Source organism: Watersipora subatra, chromosome 7 (genome assembly GCF_963576615.1).
Source record: "Watersipora subatra chromosome 7, tzWatSuba1.1, whole genome shotgun sequence".
Classification (NCBI taxonomy): domain Eukaryota; kingdom Metazoa; phylum Bryozoa; class Gymnolaemata; order Cheilostomatida; family Watersiporidae; genus Watersipora; species Watersipora subatra.
The window spans coordinates 45,709,867-45,736,674 of NC_088714.1; the positions used below are offsets into that span (position 1 = coordinate 45,709,867).

Consider the following 26,808-nt stretch of genomic DNA (forward strand, 5'->3'; position numbering starts at 1 on the left):
ATGGCTAGAAAAAAACTCAACGTTTTTTACTTGACAGAATATAACTATTTCGGAGAACAACCGCAGTTCAGTGGTAAGTACCCTGTCATAAAAGCAGAGGATCAGTAGTTTAAACCTTAGAAGGACTACTGGTGTTAGAAAGGGCATCCAGCTACAATTTCTCCTGTGCTAGCCCTCGGGAGCAAATAGTCCCAATGCATTCTGTACCAAATTACATAGTTTGCCAAAAATACACCATGTAACACACCTAAATTAGAAAGGCTGGAAAAAAACAGGATAACTAAATAACATATACATATAGGCCTACAATGTTTTTCAACAAAACATCAAGTAATAATAAGCAAACAAATAAACATATAAACATACTAACATAAACATAAACATATAAATATACTGTCTTATTGTAAATATAATATTTGTATAAGGCCTACCGGTCTACCACATAAGCCTCTGTACTGCTACATGGCTTACAAACAAAACGTCATATTCACTGTTGATGGTGGAAGGTTGACTCGACTACCTTATGACACCTCAAACGAGAAGTTATTTTTGAGTCATTTGTGCCTTTGAACTACAAGGTATGCTTTCTGAAAATCAATTTTAAATATAAATATGTTGTTAACATTATGAATATTTCTACTATAGATAGAATGGTAGTATGTTTATTTCTGCTAGGGTATCTGACAGTGATATGAGTATTATTACTATAGATGCAATAAAAGCACAAAACTGTTTATAATCATTACAATTTATCTTCAATTCCTAGCATAGAATATAATTGCATAGCTTTGTGAGAATCATTCTATTCCAACTTGGATTCTCTAAGAGGAAGTTATGACAGCTGTAATGACCCTAAAAATTGTATAGTTGAGTCTGTTCAGATTTTGTTTAGAGTAACAATAAATCTGCTTTTATAAAACTGCTTCTTTTATAGTTTCCGCTATTATGTTTAACAATGTATGGACTGCCAGTATAAGTTTGGTACTCTAACCACGTATGTAAACTACTCTGCGTTTATCTATTCAGACTGCTAATCTTAGATAAACTTACGTGCTTACATTTCAATTCTTATTTAAAGTTTATCATTTATTTTATTTTATGCTACCAATCATCACACCTCAAAAATATGCAGATATACATCAATTTGCATACATGTATAGTTACTTATCAAGATATACATAGCTCTGCATAATGATAAATACTTTCGGGCATCATGAATACATGCAATTGAAACATCATTGTTGTTAATCACTTTTTAATAAAACTAAAGGTATTTGACAAGGGGCTACACCAGATATTGATCATCTCAATCTTCTGAACTTTCTCTATTCTTTGGTCAAATCAAACTTATAGGTAATCCCGACTTTGACAGTGTAGTCATGCTTTCTTAGTTGAACTTCAGCATGTATTTTGTACCACAAGTGGTAGGATATTGTAGCTGTTAGAGATTAAATATTGGTGAAGACTTCTGGATTTTGTTTAATTAAGTGTCATAGAGATATACTTTTATGATCAATAAGTAACAATCATGTACCCAAACAATCTAACAAACCACCATTAATATTTAAATTTTCGCAAACAAGATATTATAATCTAAACATGATATACATATTTCACACTCATACCACTAGTTGATTATGTAAATATTGCTTATCAGTGACTAAATGCTAGTTTTTGGAAGCATGACTATAGCAAAGGATTCATAATTGTAGTATGCATTCTATAACTGTAGTATCTAATCTATATGTAGTATCTAATATACCACTGTAGTGTCTAATCTGTAACTGCAGATTTCAATTGACAATGGTAGTTTACAATTTATAGCTGTAGCATCTGATACATAACTTGAGTATCTAATCTACAACTAGAGTATATAACCTATGCAGTCATACTTCGACTTACGAGCTTAATGCGTCATATGTCAATTGGCTGAGCTCATATGTCAATTGACTGAGCTCATATGTCAATTGACTGAGCTCATATGTCAATTGACTGAGCTCATATGTCAATTGACTGAGCTCATATGTCAATTTACTCACATTTTTGTGCAATTTATTTATATATAAAACAATTAAATATATATTGATTGGCTTTCATACTATAAGAACAAGAAATTGTAACGGAAAGAAATGTTGGTCGTTGTCCTAACTTACCACATGCTTTCAAAAAGCAACAAATAAAAAATAATGCAAAGAAATATGATTAATTAAAATGTAAAATAAAATACATACATTTGCAGCTAACGTTAGCATTTGCCAGAAAGGGAGAGATTAGATATCTTTCATTACAACATTTGACTTTGATAAAATTGGATTCTGATGCACCAACTTTTATTTTAAACTTAGTGTAATTAAAATTTCTTAGGCATTCATAGTTTTAAATTTCTTCTCACGGCTTAGCTAATCTTACCTTTTTTTTGCCCTCACGATCAGCCGGTCGTTTTAAGAAAAACCTATCCAAAGAAGTTTGCCTTTGTTGTCCTTTCAACATGTTGCGATAAGGACGAACACAGATGTCGTCACAAAGGGCTAATGCACGAGCACTACCCAACTTGTCTGAATGTATATTTTTTATAGCCTTGATAGATAGCACTGACCTTTTCCCATAGCATCATTTCAATTATGCTGTCGCTGGCCAATCGTTTGTCTTCTATCCAAAACATGATCAGTCTCTTCATCAGAAAGCATGCAAATCGCTGCGCCGCTTAGAAACTATGGTTAGTTTGCAAACTAAATGCCCTGAATATAATCCTTTTGTTTGATAATTGTGGATGTATTTCTGTCATACTGCTGAGCTGGCTCAATCATGCATACAAATTTCATAGATTTTTCAATAATTTCACATTTTTTATCAGTTGTAATCATTCGTTTTTTCTTTGAATTATCCTTCATTGTCCCTTTCATGGTTAACTTTCAGTCTATGTACTGTACTTTTATTCACATATTTCTGCACTGAAAAGGGCGCACAAAAAACACGGTGCAAAAGAATAATCTGAGCAGTTGAAAAATACAGAGTGATGCTGTTCTCATAAAACACCTCTGAAATAATTGGCCGTTGACTCGCGTGTTTGTATTTCAAACATGGCTCGTATGTTAATGCTAAAATTTGCTTAAAAGCTTGATTGTACCTCAAGTTTCTTGTATGTTGGGGCACTCCTAAGTTGAAGTATTACTGTAGTTGTAGGTTAGCTAGTATTTATAATTGTAGTACCTACATGTGATATAAAGTTGTGGTGTTGAATCAGTAACTACATGATCTATTCTATAACTGCAGTATTTAATCTTTAAACCATTGTCTAATTTATATAATCTCTAGTTTATACACAATAAAATAAAATACAATGCCGTGCCATGCCATGTTTGCAACACATTATTCATAGCATTGATGTTAAGCTGCATTGTAGCAGTTCTACCCTTTTGCTTAAGTGTCTAACAACTTCTTAGCACCATGAAGAAACAAAGCAGCAGATAAGCTAGCTTGGTGGTTCTATTTAGGAAGTTCCTTCACTTATCTCTGGTTGGACACATTCAATTTCTCTGTTTACTTTGTTGAGCTGTTATTATTATAAAGTAGTCTAAAGAAATATGCACACGTGGATGGTCTCATCTATACAACAGCTATGCCTGACTTCATCTTAACATTGCCTATTTTTGCTCTGCAGTGTCTGTTTTAATCTCAAAGAAAAATATTAGCCATATAGCACACTGTGCAGTATATGTACTAATGTTAATATTGTTATTTATAATGACAGAATAAATTTTGTAAGAAAGAAGTTAAAATGCAGCAGTAGTTTATCATATTATTCTCTCTTAATATACTGATTGCTATATGATCATCTCTGTTGCTCCTAGCTAACGGTCAGCTTGAACAGCAACTTTATAAAAGCATTCAATCACCCTTCTGCTCAGTTTCGTTCAGCCTGGTTTGATCTCAACAATGAGAATTACATGATTGGGTGTTTGCTTTATTCGTGAACCAATCTTTTGCTCACATATGAATAAAAAATTGCAAAAGTATTTTAGACTGTTGACTAGATTGATTAGTCCACTTCTCCTCTTGAAGGCGACCTGGTAGGAGTAAAAAAGTTTCTGAAAATAGTTGACACTATTTAGCAACCCTATATCCATTTAAATTCTAGTTCACATTATTATTGGAGATTTGTTTATTTGTCGCACACACAACTGGATTCAAAAAGATCACTCGAACCTCTTCATTCAATCAATCCCGTAGTGCTAGCTAGAGCATTAGCTCAGCTTTGCAAATTTGCTTGTTGTTTTCTCATCTGCCAGGATCTTCAATAATGGGCAAGTGTACTTACTATTTTGTACTATTTTTGTTTTCATAGAGACCAATATGGAGCTGGTTGATTCAATAAACCATAGAAATGCATTTAGTTCCAGCTTGTATAAGTTGGTTAAATGATATTCTAGTAGTACTCTATACATATAAAAACTAAATCGTTATTATATTCTGCAATTCTCAGTTCGTAAATATAGTGCACGGTTTTGCTCTTGAAATTTGTTTTGTGACGAGTTCAAATTTTGTATTACACTTTAAATTGCAATTACATAGTCCTTGACTATCAGATGTTTTATCTTCCAGGCTTGAAGAGATGGTTTCTGCGTGTGAGAGCTGTTGATCTTTTGCTTTCTGTTCTTACACTGCTTTTCATCACTGGAATCCTAGTAATGAATACACGACTTTCTGCTAAAAACTCTCACAGGCAGCTGTCACCAGTTCTTCAAATGGCTAATGTCGAAGGTGTAAATGTTGCCCCGCTAGCAGGAAAAAGGGTCAGACGCAATGTTGATGATGGAACTTGGGTATATATAAAACGACTTTTATGAATTGTGCAGGCATATTTACTAAGATATATACAATTATTTGCTCGTTTATCTTTACTTTGGTGAAAAAACCATTTTCAAGGACTTATAAGTTAATCAGAGTTCAAGTTTTTTGTTGGACTCAGTGCTCAGGTCATTAAATCTTTTTGGTGTAATAAAACTTTTAAAAGTATATAACGCATATTTTTAAATCTTAAAATAAGTGCAGCAGTATTTTAATATTGGTTTCACCAAAATAGTACTACACAGTTTTAACTTGCCCTAAATTTAAAAATAGTATGATAGATTATATTGACATTACTATCATTAAAATTGTGGCAATTTAAAGTTATTATTCGCTTCAGAGAATCGGCCTGTGCTAAATAAATATTAATGTAATAACAAAAACATCAGCTGACACATGCCACAATTTGACATTTCAGCTGACACATGCCACAATTTGACATTTCAGCTGACACATGCCACAATTTGACACTTCAGCTGACACATGCCACAAGTTGACATTTCAGCTGACACATACTACAATTTGTTAAAAGACATTTAGATTCTGTAGCATATGCCAACAGATTGTAAAGATGAGTGATAAAACACGAATATAATGTTACCTTAAATGATTAATCAATATTATTAATGACACAATTGTGTAGAAAAATTTAAAAACTATGATAAAAGAATGAGCCTTAAACAACTATTAGAATAGATTTTAAAACAATGATGAGCCTTTGTGTGAAAAAAAAAACTAATTTTTAGGAGGTGCCAGCTGAGGCATATCCAATCGCGCTCAGTGTCACAGGTATATGCGAGGAAGCCATCGTTCTGTCTGAGTTTCCAAATGGCACTTGTTTCAGCTACTGCACAGCTTCATCATGTGGCAGTGATGCATTGGCCAGCATAGAAAGTGGAGAGTAAGTGCAATAAGTATAAATAAGGGTAACAATATATTTTTCCCTAGTTTTCATCATAGAGGCAGTTAAATATTCAGTCCTGGTTTTTGGCTATACTTGCTGCTACAGCATGTGGCAAATGGTTGACCTGTTATGACTTTCTACAGAGTAAATGTCTGTGCATCTTTTCAAAACTTTGGGCCCATTTCCTTAGCAAAGATTATTTCAGTTGTAAAATTGGCCCTTTCTGAAAGTCGTTAGAATTCTATTTTAAATTAAATATATCAACCAAGACCTGTGTCTTTAAGTTAGCATTCAAAATGGCAACCTAAAGGCTGCTTGTAAATAATTTGACAGTACTTAATTTATAAGTAATTATTATTTCTATGAATTGCTGTTTTATATTTATGCAGTTCGGAGCTGGTGTGCACAGCACGAATCATGCAGTTGGGATTTCAGCGAAGTGGTACAGGTGAAATCTCTCGATGGATCAAACAGCATCCTGATGTTACAGCCAGATATGCTGATATGTTTTTAAACGACGCTGGACAGCCGGAATTTGGTTAGTGGAACCTAGCTATCAGCCATACTTTAATTATTAGATTCACTTAAGATTTGGGTAAAGGTAGACATGAGCACACACTTTTTATTAATAAAAAAAGTAATAGTAATAACAGTAAAAATTGCCGGAACATTAATAGTCATAGTAACAATAATAAAGTAATAACAATAACAAGAGCAATATTAACAGAAATAACCATAATAGTAGTAGAAGTAGCAATAGTAATAATTGCTAAATATAGTAGGAGTTGCAGAAGTAGAGTGAAATATCAGAAAACATTTGGAGAACTTACACATGATTTACACTTACACTTGATTTTACATTTACACTCATTTGGTTACTTACCCATATAGAGTTGTGCACTGTTTTCCTCATTCTTCTGTACCTCAGACATATAATTTCCTCTTTCCAGCTTTTTCACTACATCCAAGACTCTAACCACACATTTCGTTCACAACTATTCCCTATAATTTGCCCATTTTCTACTATCAAGCATTGAGAGCTCTGTTTTAAATACTGATTCAAGTTTCTCATCTTCTGCTCTTGACTTCTTAACCTCTTGACTTTCTAACAAATGATTTTAGCATTTTTGCTCTTGCCTTATGACAACTACATGGTAACCACTGATTGCAGTCTTTTACAGTCAAGTGATGATAGGTAAAGACTATTGACCGACCTTTTTCTTCCCCTTTCCATTTTTGACAGTTATAATATAACTGGTGATTTTAATCTTTTACCCTCAGGTCTAATCCTTGACCCTCAGGCCTTAGCTGATGTGAAAGTCTTACAAAATATGCTCTATTTATTGTCTATTTATTGTTTATTGGTCTTATTTTACTCTCATCATCTCTGCTTCCTTTGTTTTCAGTCCAAACTATCCTGAAATCCAAAAAACTGTAATTGTCAATTTTTCATTTTTTTTTATTAAAAAAAAAAGAAAAATGCTGCTGAAAATAGTTACTTTATACCTTTTTGATTTGAGCAACTATTTTATATTTCCATAATTTTTCTTAACAATTTTGCTTTCCTCCTCTTACCGTTATTGTTTAGCACCAATTCTAGTAAGCCAATTTTTATTTTGGGAGATAAGTAAACTAATTATTTCAGCGCAATCTATTTTATGTAGTTTCAACCAATCAAAGTTGAGCAAGTCGTTCACCTTACCCGTTTTAGTCTCACCATCAAGGAAACCAAACATGGTGAACAGTAGTATTGTTAGTTAGCTTACAAATTGCTACTACAGTTTTGATGTGCAGTTGCTTGTTTTAAGCTACTCTTGGAATATCTTTATTTTCATTGATCACTTTTATCTGACTCTTGTTCTTAAAGAATTAATAAAATTCTTTTCAATTTTCTTTCTTTGGTCACTCGTGCAAGGTTGAGTCTATCATTGAGCAATTATGACTCATTTCTTCATAGTCCCTTTCAACATAGTCCCTTTCTTCATAGTCCCTTTCAACATAGTCCCTTTCTTCATAGTCCCTTTCAACATATTCATAGTTGTATGTAAAATACCTGCTCACCATTTTCCAGTGAACTAGAATTTGAATTTTGAGTATTGATGTCCATACCATAGCTGTAGCCTACGCTGGAATAGATTCAAGCTTGAAAATTTTAATCCGGTCATTGCAATGAATTCATGCGTTAACGGTTTTCAAATGCATATTTGCTAAATAGTTTTGTACTCGTTTATTGCTTATAAAATGTTTAAGTTACCAGAATATTTGACTATTGCAACAGGAAAATTAACTAAGTCTAGGATGCAGTAGAGTAACCGTGCTATTATTGACTATTAGAAATAAAAGCTAGCAATTTGTATAACGTTCTCCTCAATCTGGCGATATTGATTTACACTAATATTGTATCCACTTACATCAGCGCCACTTCTTTAGTAAGCATGGTTAAAGTGGTTTTCATGTTCCCTCATAACGAATCTATGATATCTGTAGTCTATTACACAAAAATTCTACGATGTGTACTGTCTAATTATGAATACTGTTTACAGTATGTATAGTCTATGGTAATTAGAGTCCATAATTTATGTAGCCTATGTTATGTTTGGTCTACAGTATGTATAGCCTATGATAATTAGAGTCTATAATTTATGTAGTCTATATTATGTTTAGTCTATAGTATGTATAGTTTATGATAATTAGAGTCTATAATTTATGTAGCCCATGTTATGTTTAGTCTACAGTATGTATAGCCTATGATAATTAGAGTCTATAATTTATGTAGTCTATATTATGTTTAGTCTATAGTATGTATAGTTTATGATAATTAGAGTCTATAATTTATGTAGTCTATATTATGTTTAGTCTATAGTATGTATAGTTTATGATAATTAGAGTCTATAATTTATGTAGCCCATGTTATGTTTAGTCTACAGTATGTATAGCCTATGATAATTAGAGTCTATAATTTATGTAGTCTATGTTATGTTTAGTCTATAGTATGTATAGTTTATGATAATTAGAGTCTATAATTTATGTAGCCCATGTTATGTTTAGTCTACAGTATGTATAGCTTATGATAATTAGAGTCTATAATTTATGTAGTCTATATTATGTTTAGTCTATAGTATGTATAGTTTATGATAATTAGAGTCTATAATTTATGTAGTCTATATTATGTTTGGTCTACAGCATGTATAGCCTATGATAATTAGAGTCTATAATTTATGTAGTCTATGTTATGTTTAGTCTATAGTATGTATAGCCAATGATAACTAGAGTCTATAATTTATGTAGTCTATATTATGTTTGGTCTACAGCATGTATAGCCTATGATAAATAGAGTCTATAATTTATGTAGTCTATGTTATGTTTAGTCTATAGTATGTATAGTTTATGATAACTAGAGTCTATAATTTATGTAGTCTATGTTATGTTTGGTCTACAGCATGTATAGCCTATGATAATTAGAGTCTATAATTTAGGTAGTCTATGTTATGTTTAGTCTATAGTATCTATAGTTTAGGATAGATATAGTTTATAATCTGCTTAATGTGCATTGTGTGAGATGTTCAAATATTACTAATTGTGAAATTTATTATTTTTCATTAATCTAAACATTATGTTTTGCTGTCTGTTGCAGATTTTTGTCCAATTGAACAAATACGTGACACAACATCTCCTGGATACTTTGAGTCTTACCCTTTGAGCTCTGTTGGAACTGTGGGAAGTCAAAAGAATTATTATGTGCACTGTGAGCATTGTCTCACAACTGGTTTGGTAAGCTTCAAGTATTTTGATCATGATAACATATAAACAGACCAGTGAGTTATTCATAGTATTTGATCTGCAGTACTTTACATAATTTTATGAAAATAACATAATTCTTATTCTTATTCTTCTAAGAAGTGTGTATTAGCCAGATAAGACTTCTTTTTACAAGAATATAAATGAGTGCCAAATAGGTACTTAAAGGTTGACTTGCAAAAAAATTCACATTACAGTTATTTGATATGAAAAAGATTCACCATGTCTTACTCTGTTGTGTTGTAGGTGCAAAATATGTGGAAAGGTGATTACAAGCTCTTAAAAACACAAAAACGAACAGGAAATCGCAGCCACACGAGACCGTCGTAGTTTGGATTCTCTTTCCAAAACGGCTCAAATGTGATGTAGCTGTGAGAGATGGTTTTTGTTTACACTTTCTTGCAACCTTATTCGTCGAAATATTTTTACAAATATACTTCACGCATTTAATAAAACTATGTCTATTGTTCTTACGCGTCTGTTTTATCGTCATTGTAATGCTGTCACTTTTAGCTCTGATATCTGATAACTTACCGTAAAAACTCGTTTTGTTTTTTAACCTTAGCTCGAAGGAGTACATATCATTGTCTGATAATCATGACGAGCCTGTTGGTCACCTGTGATAATCGAAAAGTGCTGCAAAAATTATTAGCGAAGTATTGGGTCACACGATCAGATTACGACTTGATTGAATAATGTCGAAACAAAACTGTAAAGTAGCGAGCATCTATATTTAATACGGGGTCTTCGGTAAAACCCAAAGTGTTTGTCATAAACTAGTACTACGATAAGTTTTATATTGAGCTTTGTATTGGCCTTTCAATTCACGTGAGAACGTACGTGACAAGACGATAACCAAATTTCGTGGTTACGGCATCGAAATGAAGAGATTCCAATCTACGGCGGCTTTTCATTTTTGAGCTTTTAAGAGCTTGTAGTCACATTTCCACATATTTGGCACTTACAACACAACAGAGTAAGACATGGTAAATCTTTTGACACCAAATAACTGTAATGTGAATTTTGTTGCAAGTCAACCTTTAACAATCGATAACTTGCCTTGGCGTAAAGATACAGACGCAAACTTCTGTTAATAAGCGCATTGGGTTTACAAATTTTTGAGGTATGCCCTAGGCAACAAAATTAGTTGTTTACAAACTATATACATGTAAAAGGTACAATGGCTAGAAAAAAACTCAACGTTTTTTACTTGACAGAATATAACTATTTCGGAGAACAACCGCAGTTCAGTGGTAAGTACCCTGTCATAAAAGCAGAGGATCAGTAGTTTAAACCTTAGAAGGACTACTGGTGTTAGAAAGGGCATCCAGCTACAATTTCTCCTGTGCTAGCCCTCGGGAGCAAATAGTCCCAATGCATTCTGTACCAAATTACATAGTTTGCCAAAAATACACCATGTAACACACCTAAATTAGAAAGGCTGGAAAAAAACAGGATAACTAAATAACATATACATATAGGCCTACAATGTTTTTCAACAAAACATCAAGTAATAATAAGCAAACAAATAAACATATAAACATACTAACATAAACATAAACATATAAATATACTGTCTTATTGTAAATATAATATTTGTATAAGGCCTACCGGTCTACCACATAAGCCTCTGTACTGCTACATGGCTTACAAACAAAACGTCATATTCACTGTTGATGGTGGAAGGTTGACTCGACTACCTTATGACACCTCAAACGAGAAGTTATTTTTGAGTCATTTGTGCCTTTGAACTACAAGGTATGCTTTCTGAAAATCAATTTTAAATATAAATATGTTGTTAACATTATGAATATTTCTACTATAGATAGAATGGTAGTATGTTTATTTCTGCTAGGGTATCTGACAGTGATATGAGTATTATTACTATAGATGCAATAAAAGCACAAAACTGTTTATAATCATTACAATTTATCTTCAATTCCTAGCATAGAATATAATTGCATAGCTTTGTGAGAATCATTCTATTCCAACTTGGATTCTCTAAGAGGAAGTTATGACAGCTGTAATGACCCTAAAAATTGTATAGTTGAGTCTGTTCAGATTTTGTTTAGAGTAACAATAAATCTGCTTTTATAAAACTGCTTCTTTTATAGTTTCCGCTATTATGTTTAACAATGTATGGACTGCCAGTATAAGTTTGGTACTCTAACCACGTATGTAAACTACTCTGCGTTTATCTATTCAGACTGCTAATCTTAGATAAACTTACGTGCTTACATTTCAATTCTTATTTAAAGTTTATCATTTATTTTATTTTATGCTACCAATCATCACACCTCAAAAATATGCAGATATACATCAATTTGCATACATGTATAGTTACTTATCAAGATATACATAGCTCTGCATAATGATAAATACTTTCGGGCATCATGAATACATGCAATTGAAACATCATTGTTGTTAATCACTTTTTAATAAAACTAAAGGTATTTGACAAGGGGCTACACCAGATATTGATCATCTCAATCTTCTGAACTTTCTCTATTCTTTGGTCAAATCAAACTTATAGGTAATCCCGACTTTGACAGTGTAGTCATGCTTTCTTAGTTGAACTTCAGCATGTATTTTGTACCACAAGTGGTAGGATATTGTAGCTGTTAGAGATTAAATATTGGTGAAGACTTCTGGATTTTGTTTAATTAAGTGTCATAGAGATATACTTTTATGATCAATAAGTAACAATCATGTACCCAAACAATCTAACAAACCACCATTAATATTTAAATTTTCGCAAACAAGATATTATAATCTAAACATGATATACATATTTCACACTCATACCACTAGTTGATTATGTAAATATTGCTTATCAGTGACTAAATGCTAGTTTTTGGAAGCATGACTATAGCAAAGGATTCATAATTGTAGTATGCATTCTATAACTGTAGTATCTAATCTATATGTAGTATCTAATATACCACTGTAGTGTCTAATCTGTAACTGCAGATTTCAATTGACAATGGTAGTTTACAATTTATAGCTGTAGCATCTGATACATAACTTGAGTATCTAATCTACAACTAGAGTATATAACCTATGCAGTCATACTTCGACTTACGAGCTTAATGCGTCATATGTCAATTGGCTGAGCTCATATGTCAATTGACTGAGCTCATATGTCAATTGACTGAGCTCATATGTCAATTGACTGAGCTCATATGTCAATTGACTGAGCTCATATGTCAATTTACTCACATTTTTGTGCAATTTATTTATATATAAAACAATTAAATATATATTGATTGGCTTTCATACTATAAGAACAAGAAATTGTAACGGAAAGAAATGTTGGTCGTTGTCCTAACTTACCACATGCTTTCAAAAAGCAACAAATAAAAAATAATGCAAAGAAATATGATTAATTAAAATGTAAAATAAAATACATACATTTGCAGCTAACGTTAGCATTTGCCAGAAAGGGAGAGATTAGATATCTTTCATTACAACATTTGACTTTGATAAAATTGGATTCTGATGCACCAACTTTTATTTTAAACTTAGTGTAATTAAAATTTCTTAGGCATTCATAGTTTTAAATTTCTTCTCACGGCTTAGCTAATCTTACCTTTTTTTTGCCCTCACGATCAGCCGGTCGTTTTAAGAAAAACCTATCCAAAGAAGTTTGCCTTTGTTGTCCTTTCAACATGTTGCGATAAGGACGAACACAGATGTCGTCACAAAGGGCTAATGCACGAGCACTACCCAACTTGTCTGAATGTATATTTTTTATAGCCTTGATAGATAGCACTGACCTTTTCCCATAGCATCATTTCAATTATGCTGTCGCTGGCCAATCGTTTGTCTTCTATCCAAAACATGATCAGTCTCTTCATCAGAAAGCATGCAAATCGCTGCGCCGCTTAGAAACTATGGTTAGTTTGCAAACTAAATGCCCTGAATATAATCCTTTTGTTTGATAATTGTGGATGTATTTCTGTCATACTGCTGAGCTGGCTCAATCATGCATACAAATTTCATAGATTTTTCAATAATTTCACATTTTTTATCAGTTGTAATCATTCGTTTTTTCTTTGAATTATCCTTCATTGTCCCTTTCATGGTTAACTTTCAGTCTATGTACTGTACTTTTATTCACATATTTCTGCACTGAAAAGGGCGCACAAAAAACACGGTGCAAAAGAATAATCTGAGCAGTTGAAAAATACAGAGTGATGCTGTTCTCATAAAACACCTCTGAAATAATTGGCCGTTGACTCGCGTGTTTGTATTTCAAACATGGCTCGTATGTTAATGCTAAAATTTGCTTAAAAGCTTGATTGTACCTCAAGTTTCTTGTATGTTGGGGCACTCCTAAGTTGAAGTATTACTGTAGTTGTAGGTTAGCTAGTATTTATAATTGTAGTACCTACATGTGATATAAAGTTGTGGTGTTGAATCAGTAACTACATGATCTATTCTATAACTGCAGTATTTAATCTTTAAACCATTGTCTAATTTATATAATCTCTAGTTTATACACAATAAAATAAAATACAATGCCGTGCCATGCCATGTTTGCAACACATTATTCATAGCATTGATGTTAAGCTGCATTGTAGCAGTTCTACCCTTTTGCTTAAGTGTCTAACAACTTCTTAGCACCATGAAGAAACAAAGCAGCAGATAAGCTAGCTTGGTGGTTCTATTTAGGAAGTTCCTTCACTTATCTCTGGTTGGACACATTCAATTTCTCTGTTTACTTTGTTGAGCTGTTATTATTATAAAGTAGTCTAAAGAAATATGCACACGTGGATGGTCTCATCTATACAACAGCTATGCCTGACTTCATCTTAACATTGCCTATTTTTGCTCTGCAGTGTCTGTTTTAATCTCAAAGAAAAATATTAGCCATATAGCACACTGTGCAGTATATGTACTAATGTTAATATTGTTATTTATAATGACAGAATAAATTTTGTAAGAAAGAAGTTAAAATGCAGCAGTAGTTTATCATATTATTCTCTCTTAATATACTGATTGCTATATGATCATCTCTGTTGCTCCTAGCTAACGGTCAGCTTGAACAGCAACTTTATAAAAGCATTCAATCACCCTTCTGCTCAGTTTCGTTCAGCCTGGTTTGATCTCAACAATGAGAATTACATGATTGGGTGTTTGCTTTATTCGTGAACCAATCTTTTGCTCACATATGAATAAAAAATTGCAAAAGTATTTTAGACTGTTGACTAGATTGATTAGTCCACTTCTCCTCTTGAAGGCGACCTGGTAGGAGTAAAAAAGTTTCTGAAAATAGTTGACACTATTTAGCAACCCTATATCCATTTAAATTCTAGTTCACATTATTATTGGAGATTTGTTTATTTGTCGCACACACAACTGGATTCAAAAAGATCACTCGAACCTCTTCATTCAATCAATCCCGTAGTGCTAGCTAGAGCATTAGCTCAGCTTTGCAAATTTGCTTGTTGTTTTCTCATCTGCCAGGATCTTCAATAATGGGCAAGTGTACTTACTATTTTGTACTATTTTTGTTTTCATAGAGACCAATATGGAGCTGGTTGATTCAATAAACCATAGAAATGCATTTAGTTCCAGCTTGTATAAGTTGGTTAAATGATATTCTAGTAGTACTCTATACATATAAAAACTAAATCGTTATTATATTCTGCAATTCTCAGTTCGTAAATATAGTGCACGGTTTTGCTCTTGAAATTTGTTTTGTGACGAGTTCAAATTTTGTATTACACTTTAAATTGCAATTACATAGTCCTTGACTATCAGATGTTTTATCTTCCAGGCTTGAAGAGATGGTTTCTGCGTGTGAGAGCTGTTGATCTTTTGCTTTCTGTTCTTACACTGCTTTTCATCACTGGAATCCTAGTAATGAATACACGACTTTCTGCTAAAAACTCTCACAGGCAGCTGTCACCAGTTCTTCAAATGGCTAATGTCGAAGGTGTAAATGTTGCCCCGCTAGCAGGAAAAAGGGTCAGACGCAATGTTGATGATGGAACTTGGGTATATATAAAACGACTTTTATGAATTGTGCAGGCATATTTACTAAGATATATACAATTATTTGCTCGTTTATCTTTACTTTGGTGAAAAAACCATTTTCAAGGACTTATAAGTTAATCAGAGTTCAAGTTTTTTGTTGGACTCAGTGCTCAGGTCATTAAATCTTTTTGGTGTAATAAAACTTTTAAAAGTATATAACGCATATTTTTAAATCTTAAAATAAGTGCAGCAGTATTTTAATATTGGTTTCACCAAAATAGTACTACACAGTTTTAACTTGCCCTAAATTTAAAAATAGTATGATAGATTATATTGACATTACTATCATTAAAATTGTGGCAATTTAAAGTTATTATTCGCTTCAGAGAATCGGCCTGTGCTAAATAAATATTAATGTAATAACAAAAACATCAGCTGACACATGCCACAATTTGACATTTCAGCTGACACATGCCACAATTTGACATTTCAGCTGACACATGCCACAATTTGACACTTCAGCTGACACATGCCACAAGTTGACATTTCAGCTGACACATACTACAATTTGTTAAAAGACATTTAGATTCTGTAGCATATGCCAACAGATTGTAAAGATGAGTGATAAAACACGAATATAATGTTACCTTAAATGATTAATCAATATTATTAATGACACAATTGTGTAGAAAAATTTAAAAACTATGATAAAAGAATGAGCCTTAAACAACTATTAGAATAGATTTTAAAACAATGATGAGCCTTTGTGTGAAAAAAAAAACTAATTTTTAGGAGGTGCCAGCTGAGGCATATCCAATCGCGCTCAGTGTCACAGGTATATGCGAGGAAGCCATCGTTCTGTCTGAGTTTCCAAATGGCACTTGTTTCAGCTACTGCACAGCTTCATCATGTGGCAGTGATGCATTGGCCAGCATAGAAAGTGGAGAGTAAGTGCAATAAGTATAAATAAGGGTAACAATATATTTTTCCCTAGTTTTCATCATAGAGGCAGTTAAATATTCAGTCCTGGTTTTTGGCTATACTTGCTGCTACAGCATGTGGCAAATGGTTGACCTGTTATGACTTTCTACAGAGTAAATGTCTGTGCATCTTTTCAAAACTTTGGGCCCATTTCCTTAGCAAAGATTATTTCAGTTGTAAAATTGGCCCTTTCTGAAAGTCGTTAGAATTCTATTTTAAATTAAATATATCAACCAAGACCTGTGTCTTTAAGTTAGCATTCAAAATGGCAACCTAAAGGCTGCTTGTAAATAATTTGACAGTACTTAATTTATAAGTAATTATTATTTCTATGAATTGCTGTTTTATATTTATGCAGTTCGGAGCTGGTGTGCACAGCACGAATCATGCAGTTGGGATTTCAGCGAAGTGGTACAGGTGAAATCTCTCGATGGATCAAACAGCATCCTGATGTTACAGCCAGATATGCTGATATGTTTTTAAACGACGCTGGACAGCCGGAATTTGGTTAGTGGAACCTAGCTATCAGCCATACTTTAATTATTAGATTCACTTAAGATTTGGGTAAAGGTAGACATGAGCACACACTTTTTATTAATAAAAAAAGTAATAGTAATAACAGTAAAAATTGCCGGAACATTAATAGTCATAGTAACAATAATAAAGTAATAACAATAACAAGAGCAATATTAACAGAAATAACCATAATAGTAGTAGAAGTAGCAATAGTAATAATTGCTAGATATAGTAGGAGTTGCGGAAGTAGAGTGAAATATCAGAAAACATTTGGAGAACTTACACACGATTTACACTTACACTTGAATTTACATTTACACTCATTTGGTTACTTACCCATATAGAGTTGTGCACTGTTTTCCTCATTCTTCTGTACCTCAGACATATAATTTCCTCTTTCCAGCTTTTTCACTACATCCAAGACTTTAACCACACATTTCGTTCACAACTATTCCCTATAATTTGCCCATTTTCTACTATCAAGCATTGAGAGCTCTGTTTTAAATACTGATTCAAGTTTCTCATCTTCTGCTCTTGACTTCTTAACCTCTTGACTTTCTAACAAATGATTTTAGCATTTTTGCTCTTGCCTTATGACAACTACATGGTAACCACTGATTGCAGTCTTTTACAGTCAAGTGATGATAGGTAAAGACTATTGACCGACCTTTTTCTTCCCCTTTCCATTTTTGACAGTTATAATATAACTGGTGATTTTAATCTTTTACCCTCAGGTCTAATCCTTGACCCTCAGGCCTTAGCTGATGTGAAAGTCTTACAAAATATGCTCTATTTATTGTCTATTTATTGTTTATTGGTCTTATTTCACTCTCATCATCTCTGCTTCCTTTGTTTTCAGTCAAAACTATCCTGAAATCCAAAAAACTATAATTGTCAATTTTTCATGTTTTTTATTAAAAAAAAAAGAAAAATGCTGCTGAAAATAGTTACTTTATACCTTTTTGATTTGAGCAACTATTTTATATTTCCATAATTTTTCTTAACAATTTTGCTTTCCTCCTCTTACCGTTATTGTTTAGCACCAATTCTAGTAAGCCAATTTTTATTTTGGGAGATAAGTGAACTAATTATTTCAGCGCAATCTATTTTATGTAGTTTCAACCAATCAAAGTTGAGCAAGTCGTTCACCTTACCCGTTTTAGTCTCACCATCAAGGAAACCAAACATGGTGAACAGTAGTATTGTTAGTTAGCTTACAAATTGCTACTACAGTTTTGATGTGCAGTTGCTTGTTTTAAGCTACTCTTGGAATATCTTTATTTTCATTGATCACTTTTATCTGACTCTTGTTCTTAAAGAATTAATAAAATTCTTTTCAATTTTCTTTCTTTGGTCACTCGTGCAAGGTTGAGTCTATCATTGAGCAATTATGACTCATTTCTTCATAGTCCCTTTCAACATAGTCCCTTTCTTCATAGTCCCTTTCAACATAGTCCCTTTCTTCATAGTCCCTTTCAACATATTCATAGTTGTATGTAAAATACCTGCTCACCATTTTCCAGTGAACTAGAATTTGAATTTTGAGTATTGATGTCCATACCATAGCTGTAGCCTACGCTGGAATAGATTCAAGCTTGAAAATTTTAATCCGGTCATTGCAATGAATTCATGCGTTAACGGTTTTCAAATGCATATTTGCTAAATAGTTTTGTACTCGTTTATTGCTTATAAAATGTTTAAGTTACCAGAATATTTGACTAATGCAACAGGAAAATTAACTAAGTCTAGGATGCAGTAGAGTAACCGTGCTATTATTGACTATTAGAAATAAAAGCTAGCAATTTGTATAACGTTCTCCTCAATCTGGCGATATTGATTTACACTAATATTGTATCCACTTACATCAGCGCCACTTCTTTAGTAAGCATGGTTAAAGTGGTTTTCATGTTCCCTCATAACGAATCTATGATATCTGTAGTCTATTACACAAAAATTCTACGATGTGTACTGTCTAATTATGAATACTGTTTACAGTATGTATAGTCTATGGTAATTAGAGTCTATAATTTATGTAGTCTATATTATGTTTAGTCTATAGTATGTATAGTTTATGATAATTAGAGTCTATAATTTATGTAGCCCATGTTATGTTTAGTCTACAGTATGTATAGCCTATGATAATTAGAGTCTATAATTTATGTAGTCTATGTTATGTTTAGTCTATAGTATGTATAGTTTATGATAATTAGAGTCTATAATTTATGTAGCCCATGTTATGTTTAGTCTACAGTATGTATAGCCTATGATAATTAGAGTCTATAATTTATGTAGTCTATATTATGTTTAGTCTATAGTATGTATAGTTTATGATAATTAGAGTCTATAATTTATGTAGTCTATATTATGTTTGGTCTACAGCATGTATAGCCTATGATAATTAGAGTCTATAATTTATGTAGTCTATGTTATGTTTAGTCTATAGTATGTATAGTTTATGATAACTAGAGTCTATAATTTATGTAGTCTATGTTATGTTTGGTCTACAGCATGTATAGCCTATGATAATTAGAGTCTATAATTTAGGTAGTCTATGTTATGTTTAGTCTATAGTATCTATATTTATGATAGATATAGTTTATAATCTGCTTAATGTGCATTGTGTGAGATGTTCAAATATTACTAATTGTGAAATTTATTATTTTTCATTAATCTAAACATTATGTTTTGCTGTCTGTTGCAGATTTTTGTCCAATTGAACAAATACGTGACACAACATCTCCTGGATACTTTGAGTCTTACCCTTTGAGCTCTGTTGGAACTGTGGGAAGTCAAAAGAATTATTATGTGCACTGTGAGCATTGTCTCACAACTGGTTTGGTAAGCTTTAAGTATTTTGATCATGATAACATATAAACAGACCAGTGAGTTATTCATAGTATTTGATCTGCAGTACTTTACATAATTTTATGAAAATAACATAATTCTCATCATATGAATCGTGTGTTTGGTAGGTATATCATTCCTCGGGCTCTTTCTTTGTGGACCTGCCAACAGCCATGCTTCCCTTCACAAACCAAAAGTTCATAATCACGATTAAAAATCCAACTGACAGAGCTATTGCAGAATACTTCTACCCATACATCGTGGTAAGACAACTACAGCCATACACAATAAATATTTTGTATTTTTATACAGGGTAAAGCAACTTCAAATATTTTAAGCTTGGCTGCGTGCTTTGAAAGTTTATCTTTCTAAATAAAGGCATAAATTTATCATATGCTGTTAAATGCTATCTAATAATAGATGGAGGTGTATCAGTATTTATTAACACATTAATGATAAAACTACTTTCTAGGTTTATCTTTCGTGATATTATTTGAAAAAAGCGTGAAGGTTTCATAAAAACAATTGCTACTAATAACAAGATGAATTTTTGGCCAACAATCATGTTTTTAAATAGCTCCCCATCTTTGCAAGCTGGTTGTGCAATTACAGTGCCATCCAAAATTATGAGAGCACTCCACATTTTAAGAGAGATTTACTGATAGCATTGATTCACTGTCTTAATTTGCTAAAAACCACCACAAACAAATAGCGTTAGGTACACAAATTTTTAATAATTAATCTAGAGTAAGTCTTTAATTGAACAGAAATTGGCCCTTAAGTTTTTCACTGAAAGTCCGTATGTCACCAATAAAAAAACAAGACATAGTTTAGTTATTTGATTATTGTAGATTATCACATACGAACTGATGACTTTACTTTTGCATCTGTGCTTTCATGTATATTTTATGAATTGTATATTTCAACAAAATAATTTAATTGCAATTCGGATAAGAATTAAGTCCCTTCACCATTATTTTTTTGTTTATAGGATTATTCTTTTGGAGTATTTTAAACCAGCTCAAACTTGCTTCAAACAATCCCTGTTTTTTTGCTAATTAATCGTGAATGATCAATTAATCGTGAATGATCAATTAATCGTGAACGATCAATTAATCGTGAATGATCAATCAAAAATATGAGATAGTACAGCTTTTCCTACTCTGATCATAGTGGCAGTGTACTCAGCCCTTTCATAGTGTTGCAGTGATAGATGAGCCCAATATTTACATAGGAAGAAACAGACTTGGATACTGTGGGTAATCAGGTTCTACATGATGCTATGAGTGCTGCAATAGATGAAGCAAAGAACTGCATGACAAATCTTGGACCTACCGGATGTGTCTACAGTCACAATCGTCTCCTTGGCACAACAGCTCTAGCTGAGACACAGATGCTTTACGATGGCTGCTACTCAACCCATCTAGCCCATGTTCTCACACAAATAAGCAACTCCCAGGTTGGTGAACTAACATATGTTACTGTTTTATATTTATTTTTCACTGTATTATAAGTATGTTCTACTTGCTCAAGCTAAAAACAAACATAATTTGACTTGTACTCTGACTATTATTGAGTTTGAATGTTGAACAGCTGCTAATATATCTATCAACAGCTGTTATTAGAATGTGGAATATAGAATTTGGTGACTTGTTCTCCACAAGTTTGAAATTAACCAGTTTTACAGTGTTGATTTAAACAAGACAAGTGGTTATCCTTATAGCCTATGCAAATTTTATCATGCAAGTTAATTTTACAACGAGTTGACTTCAGCTTTCTCCCATTTGCTTACAATAGTTCAAAATTTAAACTATTTCAAATGAATAAATGCTTAAAATATGTTCTATATTCACAAAAAATTCTAAAAAAATACGGTTAGCAGATTGTAAAACTCCATATTTCTCGCAATAAGCAGGTACTGGGTATTTACTAGCGCTAACTAAAAGTGCTACTTCCTAAAATTATGGATTACATTATAATAACTTTGAAATTTCTGAGGCTAAAAAATAACATAAAATAATTATTTGAAGATGTCTTTTTTTACATAAGCAGCGTAAGCTTACCCTAAATAGAATAGAAACAGCCTTACTGAACTGTATTAACCAAGTAGCTAGCCTAATTTTTCTTGTTCTATTCACTTTTGCATCAAATACTATGAGAGAGTTTCAATCAAGCTTTGATTTAAATCATTTCTGAACAAATATTTATTATATTTATTTTATTATTATTTATATTTATTACCAACAACTAAAAATGCTATTCAGTAAAATTATAGATGTCATTTTAAAAAGTTTTACAACATCTGAATTATAGAAATAACTAAAATCAAATATTCCAAAAAGTCTTTTCCACATAAGCAGCGTAACATTATCTGAGTCGAGTTATGACAGACTCTTTGAACTTTTATTCATTCTTCTATCAAATACTACGAAACCGTTTTTAGTCAAGCTTAAATTGAAGTAAAACCATTTGAGTAAAACTTAAATTTAGTGAAAACTTTATAATATCATTACAGTTTCTGATGACTGTAATATTTTCAATTTTATTAATTATCTGAGTTACCAAAGACTTGATTTTTAAAAATCTTTTTTCAAATATCAATGTGTTTAACTTAATTTTTATGAGCAATAATTGTTTATCAGGTTGCAATATAAAAACTAAAAGCTTGAAAGCTGCCTCATAACCTTAGCAAAAACAATTATATCACTTAAAGTTCTTTACTTGTAGACGTACTTTGTCAAAATAGAGGAATACTCAGCTAGCTCAGGCACAGTCATGCAAGAAGTCTACAACTTTGTTGGTCTTAAGTATTTTGAACCACCTGCACCACTTGTTTCTCATTCAACTGTTAAGCCTATTTACTCAGACACAATAATTATGATGGATGCATTCTTTGAACCATTCAACCGAGAGCTCAGAGACCTGCTCGGGGATGACAAGTGGCTATACACAAGATAATAGCATAAAAGGCTATACTTGACTCTCTGTTATTTTAGTGTGAACAATTATTGTACTTTTCTATTAAACCTAGTAATATGAAAAGACAGCAACACCAATAAAGTGTAAACAAACTGTTACTGAAGTATTACGCTTATGACAAAGAGAACACTACTCCAAACATTAATGAAAATGGCGGAGTATTCAAAATACGCTTTTCATGTTTTCTTTCTGTACACTATTTGGTAGACTAAATTACTCATGAGTTGCTTTCCTAATATTTTTTAACCGTTGAAATCAAAAATGTGTGTTTTCCGTTTTGTGATAATAAAAATTATTATATTACGGCAGAAGTCTACTATCTGGGACACATATTTTGCAATGACCTTCTCTAGCTATTATTAGAACATAGTTTTTCTAAGCCCGTAATTTTGAAAAATGAAAAAAATCAATATTTTACATTTCATCGAATGCTAAAAGTGCTGCACCTTCTTTCTTTGCATCGTAGTCATTGTCTGGGAGCTTAATGACTTGTAACATTTAACAGTGTATCATTTGTACTTTTTTGAAACTAATAGCAAGTTTATTGAGCCCAGTCTTTAGAGTTTAATTTGATGTCTTCAAGTTTTCACTTTTTGAAGAAGAAAAATTGGAAACTTTTTTTTAAAGTTGTAAATTAGTTGGCCTGTGTAAATAAACAGTCAATCGAGTTGAGATTATATTTTACTCCTATGGAGACCAATGTCCGCAGTGTAGAGTTTGTAGAAACTTCTCTAAACAGTGAACAGAAAAAAACAAAAAGTTTTGAATTTACAAGTTTTTCAAAGTTTGTTTTCTGTCAGTCTGTCATTCCGTCAAATCGTCATTCCGTCTATTCGTCATTCTGTCAATTCATCATTCCGTCAGTCCGTCAGTCCATCAATCCGTCAGTCAGTCAGTCTGTCAGTCAGTCTGTCAGTCAGTCAATCCGTCAGTCAGTCCGTCAGTCCGTCAGTCCGTCAGTCCGTCAGTCCGTCAGTCCGTCAGTCCGTCAGTCCGTCAGTCCGTCCTTCAGTCAGTCAGTCCGTCAGTCCGTCCATCAGTCAGTCCATCAGTCAGTCCATCAGTCAGTCAGTCCGTCAGTCAGTCAGTCCGTCTGTCCATCTGTAAACTTTTGGAATTAAATTTTTGCAATCAGCTGGATTTGAACTAACAAAGATCATAATCGCAAGTTGGTATTCCACAAGTCTATGATGACTCTTATGATGCGCAGCTCTTACTATATACTGTATACACTCTTTTTTCGATAGCACGCGTTAAATAGCGTATTAATTAAAACTTTATAATTTCTATTAACTCTATGCAACACAATTTTTTTGCGTTTTAGCAAACTTCTATTTGCAGCTTTTTGTAACGTTCAACTGCTGAACCGCGATCAAGGTCAATTTTTTTATGTGGACAACTGTATCATCTTGAGTAGATATAGCCTCTACATTTTCTTTCTGTTCTGTCAAACAAAGACAGTCCGATATCCAAGTTTTACATTTGTACCAGTGTTGAGAGGTACAGTATTGTCGTATTCAAAGTTTTGATGGATAACTTCTGCTGGAACAGCAACCTTTTTTATACACACACATTTTTATGTACAAGCTGTTATTATTAAGGCAGCAAACTCAGAACTTTTATTTTGTTTTCTCAGTTCGTATTATTTATTTCATTACCAAATCAGCTTCTATTGGGGTCGTAGCAAAACAGACTTAATTTAGATATTACTTGCTAATTGTTTCACATTTGAATTTAAACACCTTTATATTTGTTTATTTTGTTTCTTAATTTGATTGACCTGCACAAAAAGTTTTTTCGTTATATGAACTTTGAAAGTTACAGTTGTTTGACAAAGTTTGAAAACCTATACGGTTGTTTTATTTTTTTCTTAATTTATTTAAACTGCGCAGAACACTTTTTTATGCTATGAAGTTAGAAAGTTAGAATGCTCCAGTTGTCACTGCTTATCCTGATTTAGCTACTGGCAGCACATACATTGTGAGACAAAATAACATCTGAGCTTGACACTACATGAGCAAGAATCTTGCTCTGGAATCACCTAAAGCTTAGCTGGTTGGAATACAACTTTGGGTCTCATGGTCTTCATGTACATGTCCTACTGTGTTATCCATTTTATAAAACTTGTGATAACTAAAGTTTTGCGCAAGAAAGTTATCAGACTGAGTGAAAAAATACAATACATTTGGAGCATCAATATACAGAAACTACAAAGAAAAATTCTTAAAGTTTGCCAAGCAGCAGCTAAAACCACTTTCAGTATGACTGAGATGGTACACCAAAAAACATGGTAATAACAGATTGAACCAACTGTTCACTCAAAATCCATTTGGAGTGTATTTTAGGCTCAAAGGGGAACTGTACAAGCTAATGCCATATCCTCCCAATTTCAGCCCTTCCATTTTTGGAAAAGACATATAACAGATAGAGGTTACTCACAAAACCACTGCAGATTAGTTGACGAGGCTCATAGAAAGCCACCTTCAATAACTCACTATCCGCAAAACAAAGACTACATTTAAATGCAGAAAATGTTCTTATGGGAAAATATGTCCCTGCAAAAATACAGCTTATAGAGAACTGAGCTCCGCCTAGACCTGACATGATCTAAGCCAGGGTTAGGCAAAGTTTTTTTTCAAAGAGCCAAATTTCAAAGTTGCAAGATTTTTTGAAGCTGCATCATATGCGTATTGCAGTATAATACAATTTTGGTAGTTGTATTGTAACTAAATTTATTTCTTAGAATAATTTTACAATAACATTGAATAATGTTGAAGTAAGCCCTAAAGAGCTTTGCATAACTTCAAGTTTAGTGAGATACATGAAATTGTTTATAGCAGCTCATTTTCTCTTAGTAATTTGGCTCTCTACTGCAGCATGCTATTCTTAGAAGCTGACACAAGTGATCTTGGGTCAAACTGGATCTCAACTTGCTCTTGATATTATTCATGTATAAAAATTCTGAATCACATATATGTGGCAGCAAACATTGTGTGCAACCATCTTCCTAGTTGAGCAAGCTGTGGATATTCAGCCTTTGTTGAAGCTTTCAAGTAGAAGCCCTCCTCAATTTCATCTAGATCTGTAACTTAGAGGTTACGCAACTCCAGTTGCAGAGATGAGACATTAACACTTTTCAATGACAACTGAGTAATTTACTTTCCATTAGGCTATGCCTTCTGAGGTGCTTTTATGAGTTGTATGATGTGTTTCAAAGATTGAAACTGACTAAATCGATTGTTAATTAAACTCTTGTTCCAGCTTTTCTATGAAGTGAGTGTAAACAGCTGTACAAGAGGTCATTTCTTCATCCTCATCTAAAAATGCTTTCAGAGTAGGAAGGTGAAGCATATCACCTTGTTCATCCACCAAAAACAACTCCAACTTATGGGAGAAAGCTTGAACAGCTAGTAGTGTATCAATGACAGTCTTGTTCTTTCCTTGAAGCTTGAGGTTCAGATCATTCAAATGGCCACAGATGTCAACAAAGAAGGCGCGGTCACTCATATCCTTAAAAGAGCTCATCATCTTTTGAAACTGTCTCACATTCAGGCTTGTGCATGTATTTAAAAATAAGGTTAGCTCTTGACGGATACTTCACAACCTCGCCAGAGCATATCCCTTACTTAGCCATCTAATGTTATTGTATGTTAGTAAATCTTCACAAGTAGCATTGCTTTCTTTGAGAAACTTCCTTAAGTTTCTGTGTCTGAAAACTGAATGACTGGTGTGGAAGTTGATCATCTTCATAGCCTTACACATTAGTTGTTGGAAGTGATCATTTAGTTTTTCACATTAAACAGTGTGGTGGATGATGCAATGAAATGCTAGCACAGATGGAATATTCTTCTTCAATCTAGCTATGACACCTTGCCTTCTTTCAACCATGGCTGGTGCGCCATCTGTTGTTACAGATATGCATTTGTAGAGAAGTTTCTTCATATTCTCAAGTCATT

The 26,808-nt window shown here is 32.8% G+C and overlaps 2 protein-coding genes across 2 annotated transcripts; both read left to right on the top strand.

Annotated features, from left to right (window-relative positions):
* On the top strand, positions 1–22,919 carry LOC137400805 (uncharacterized). Its single transcript, XM_068087144.1, has 14 exons — positions 1–73; positions 4,603–4,823; positions 5,595–5,749; positions 6,142–6,290; positions 9,387–9,523; positions 13,339–13,446; positions 14,582–14,687; positions 15,333–15,553; positions 16,325–16,479; positions 16,872–17,020; positions 19,731–19,867; positions 20,002–20,136; positions 21,108–21,332; positions 22,601–22,919. The coding sequence occupies exons 1-14, from the start codon at positions 1–3 to the stop codon at positions 22,829–22,831; spliced, it is 2,202 nt and encodes a 733-aa protein (XP_067943245.1). The 3' UTR covers positions 22,832–22,919.
* Positions 22,920–23,541: 622 nt separating this feature from the next.
* Positions 23,542–23,973, top strand: LOC137400807 (fap1 adhesin-like). Its single transcript, XM_068087145.1, has one exon. The coding sequence runs from the start codon at positions 23,542–23,544 to the stop codon at positions 23,971–23,973; it is 432 nt and encodes a 143-aa protein (XP_067943246.1).
* Positions 23,974–26,808: the final 2,835 nt, after the last annotated feature.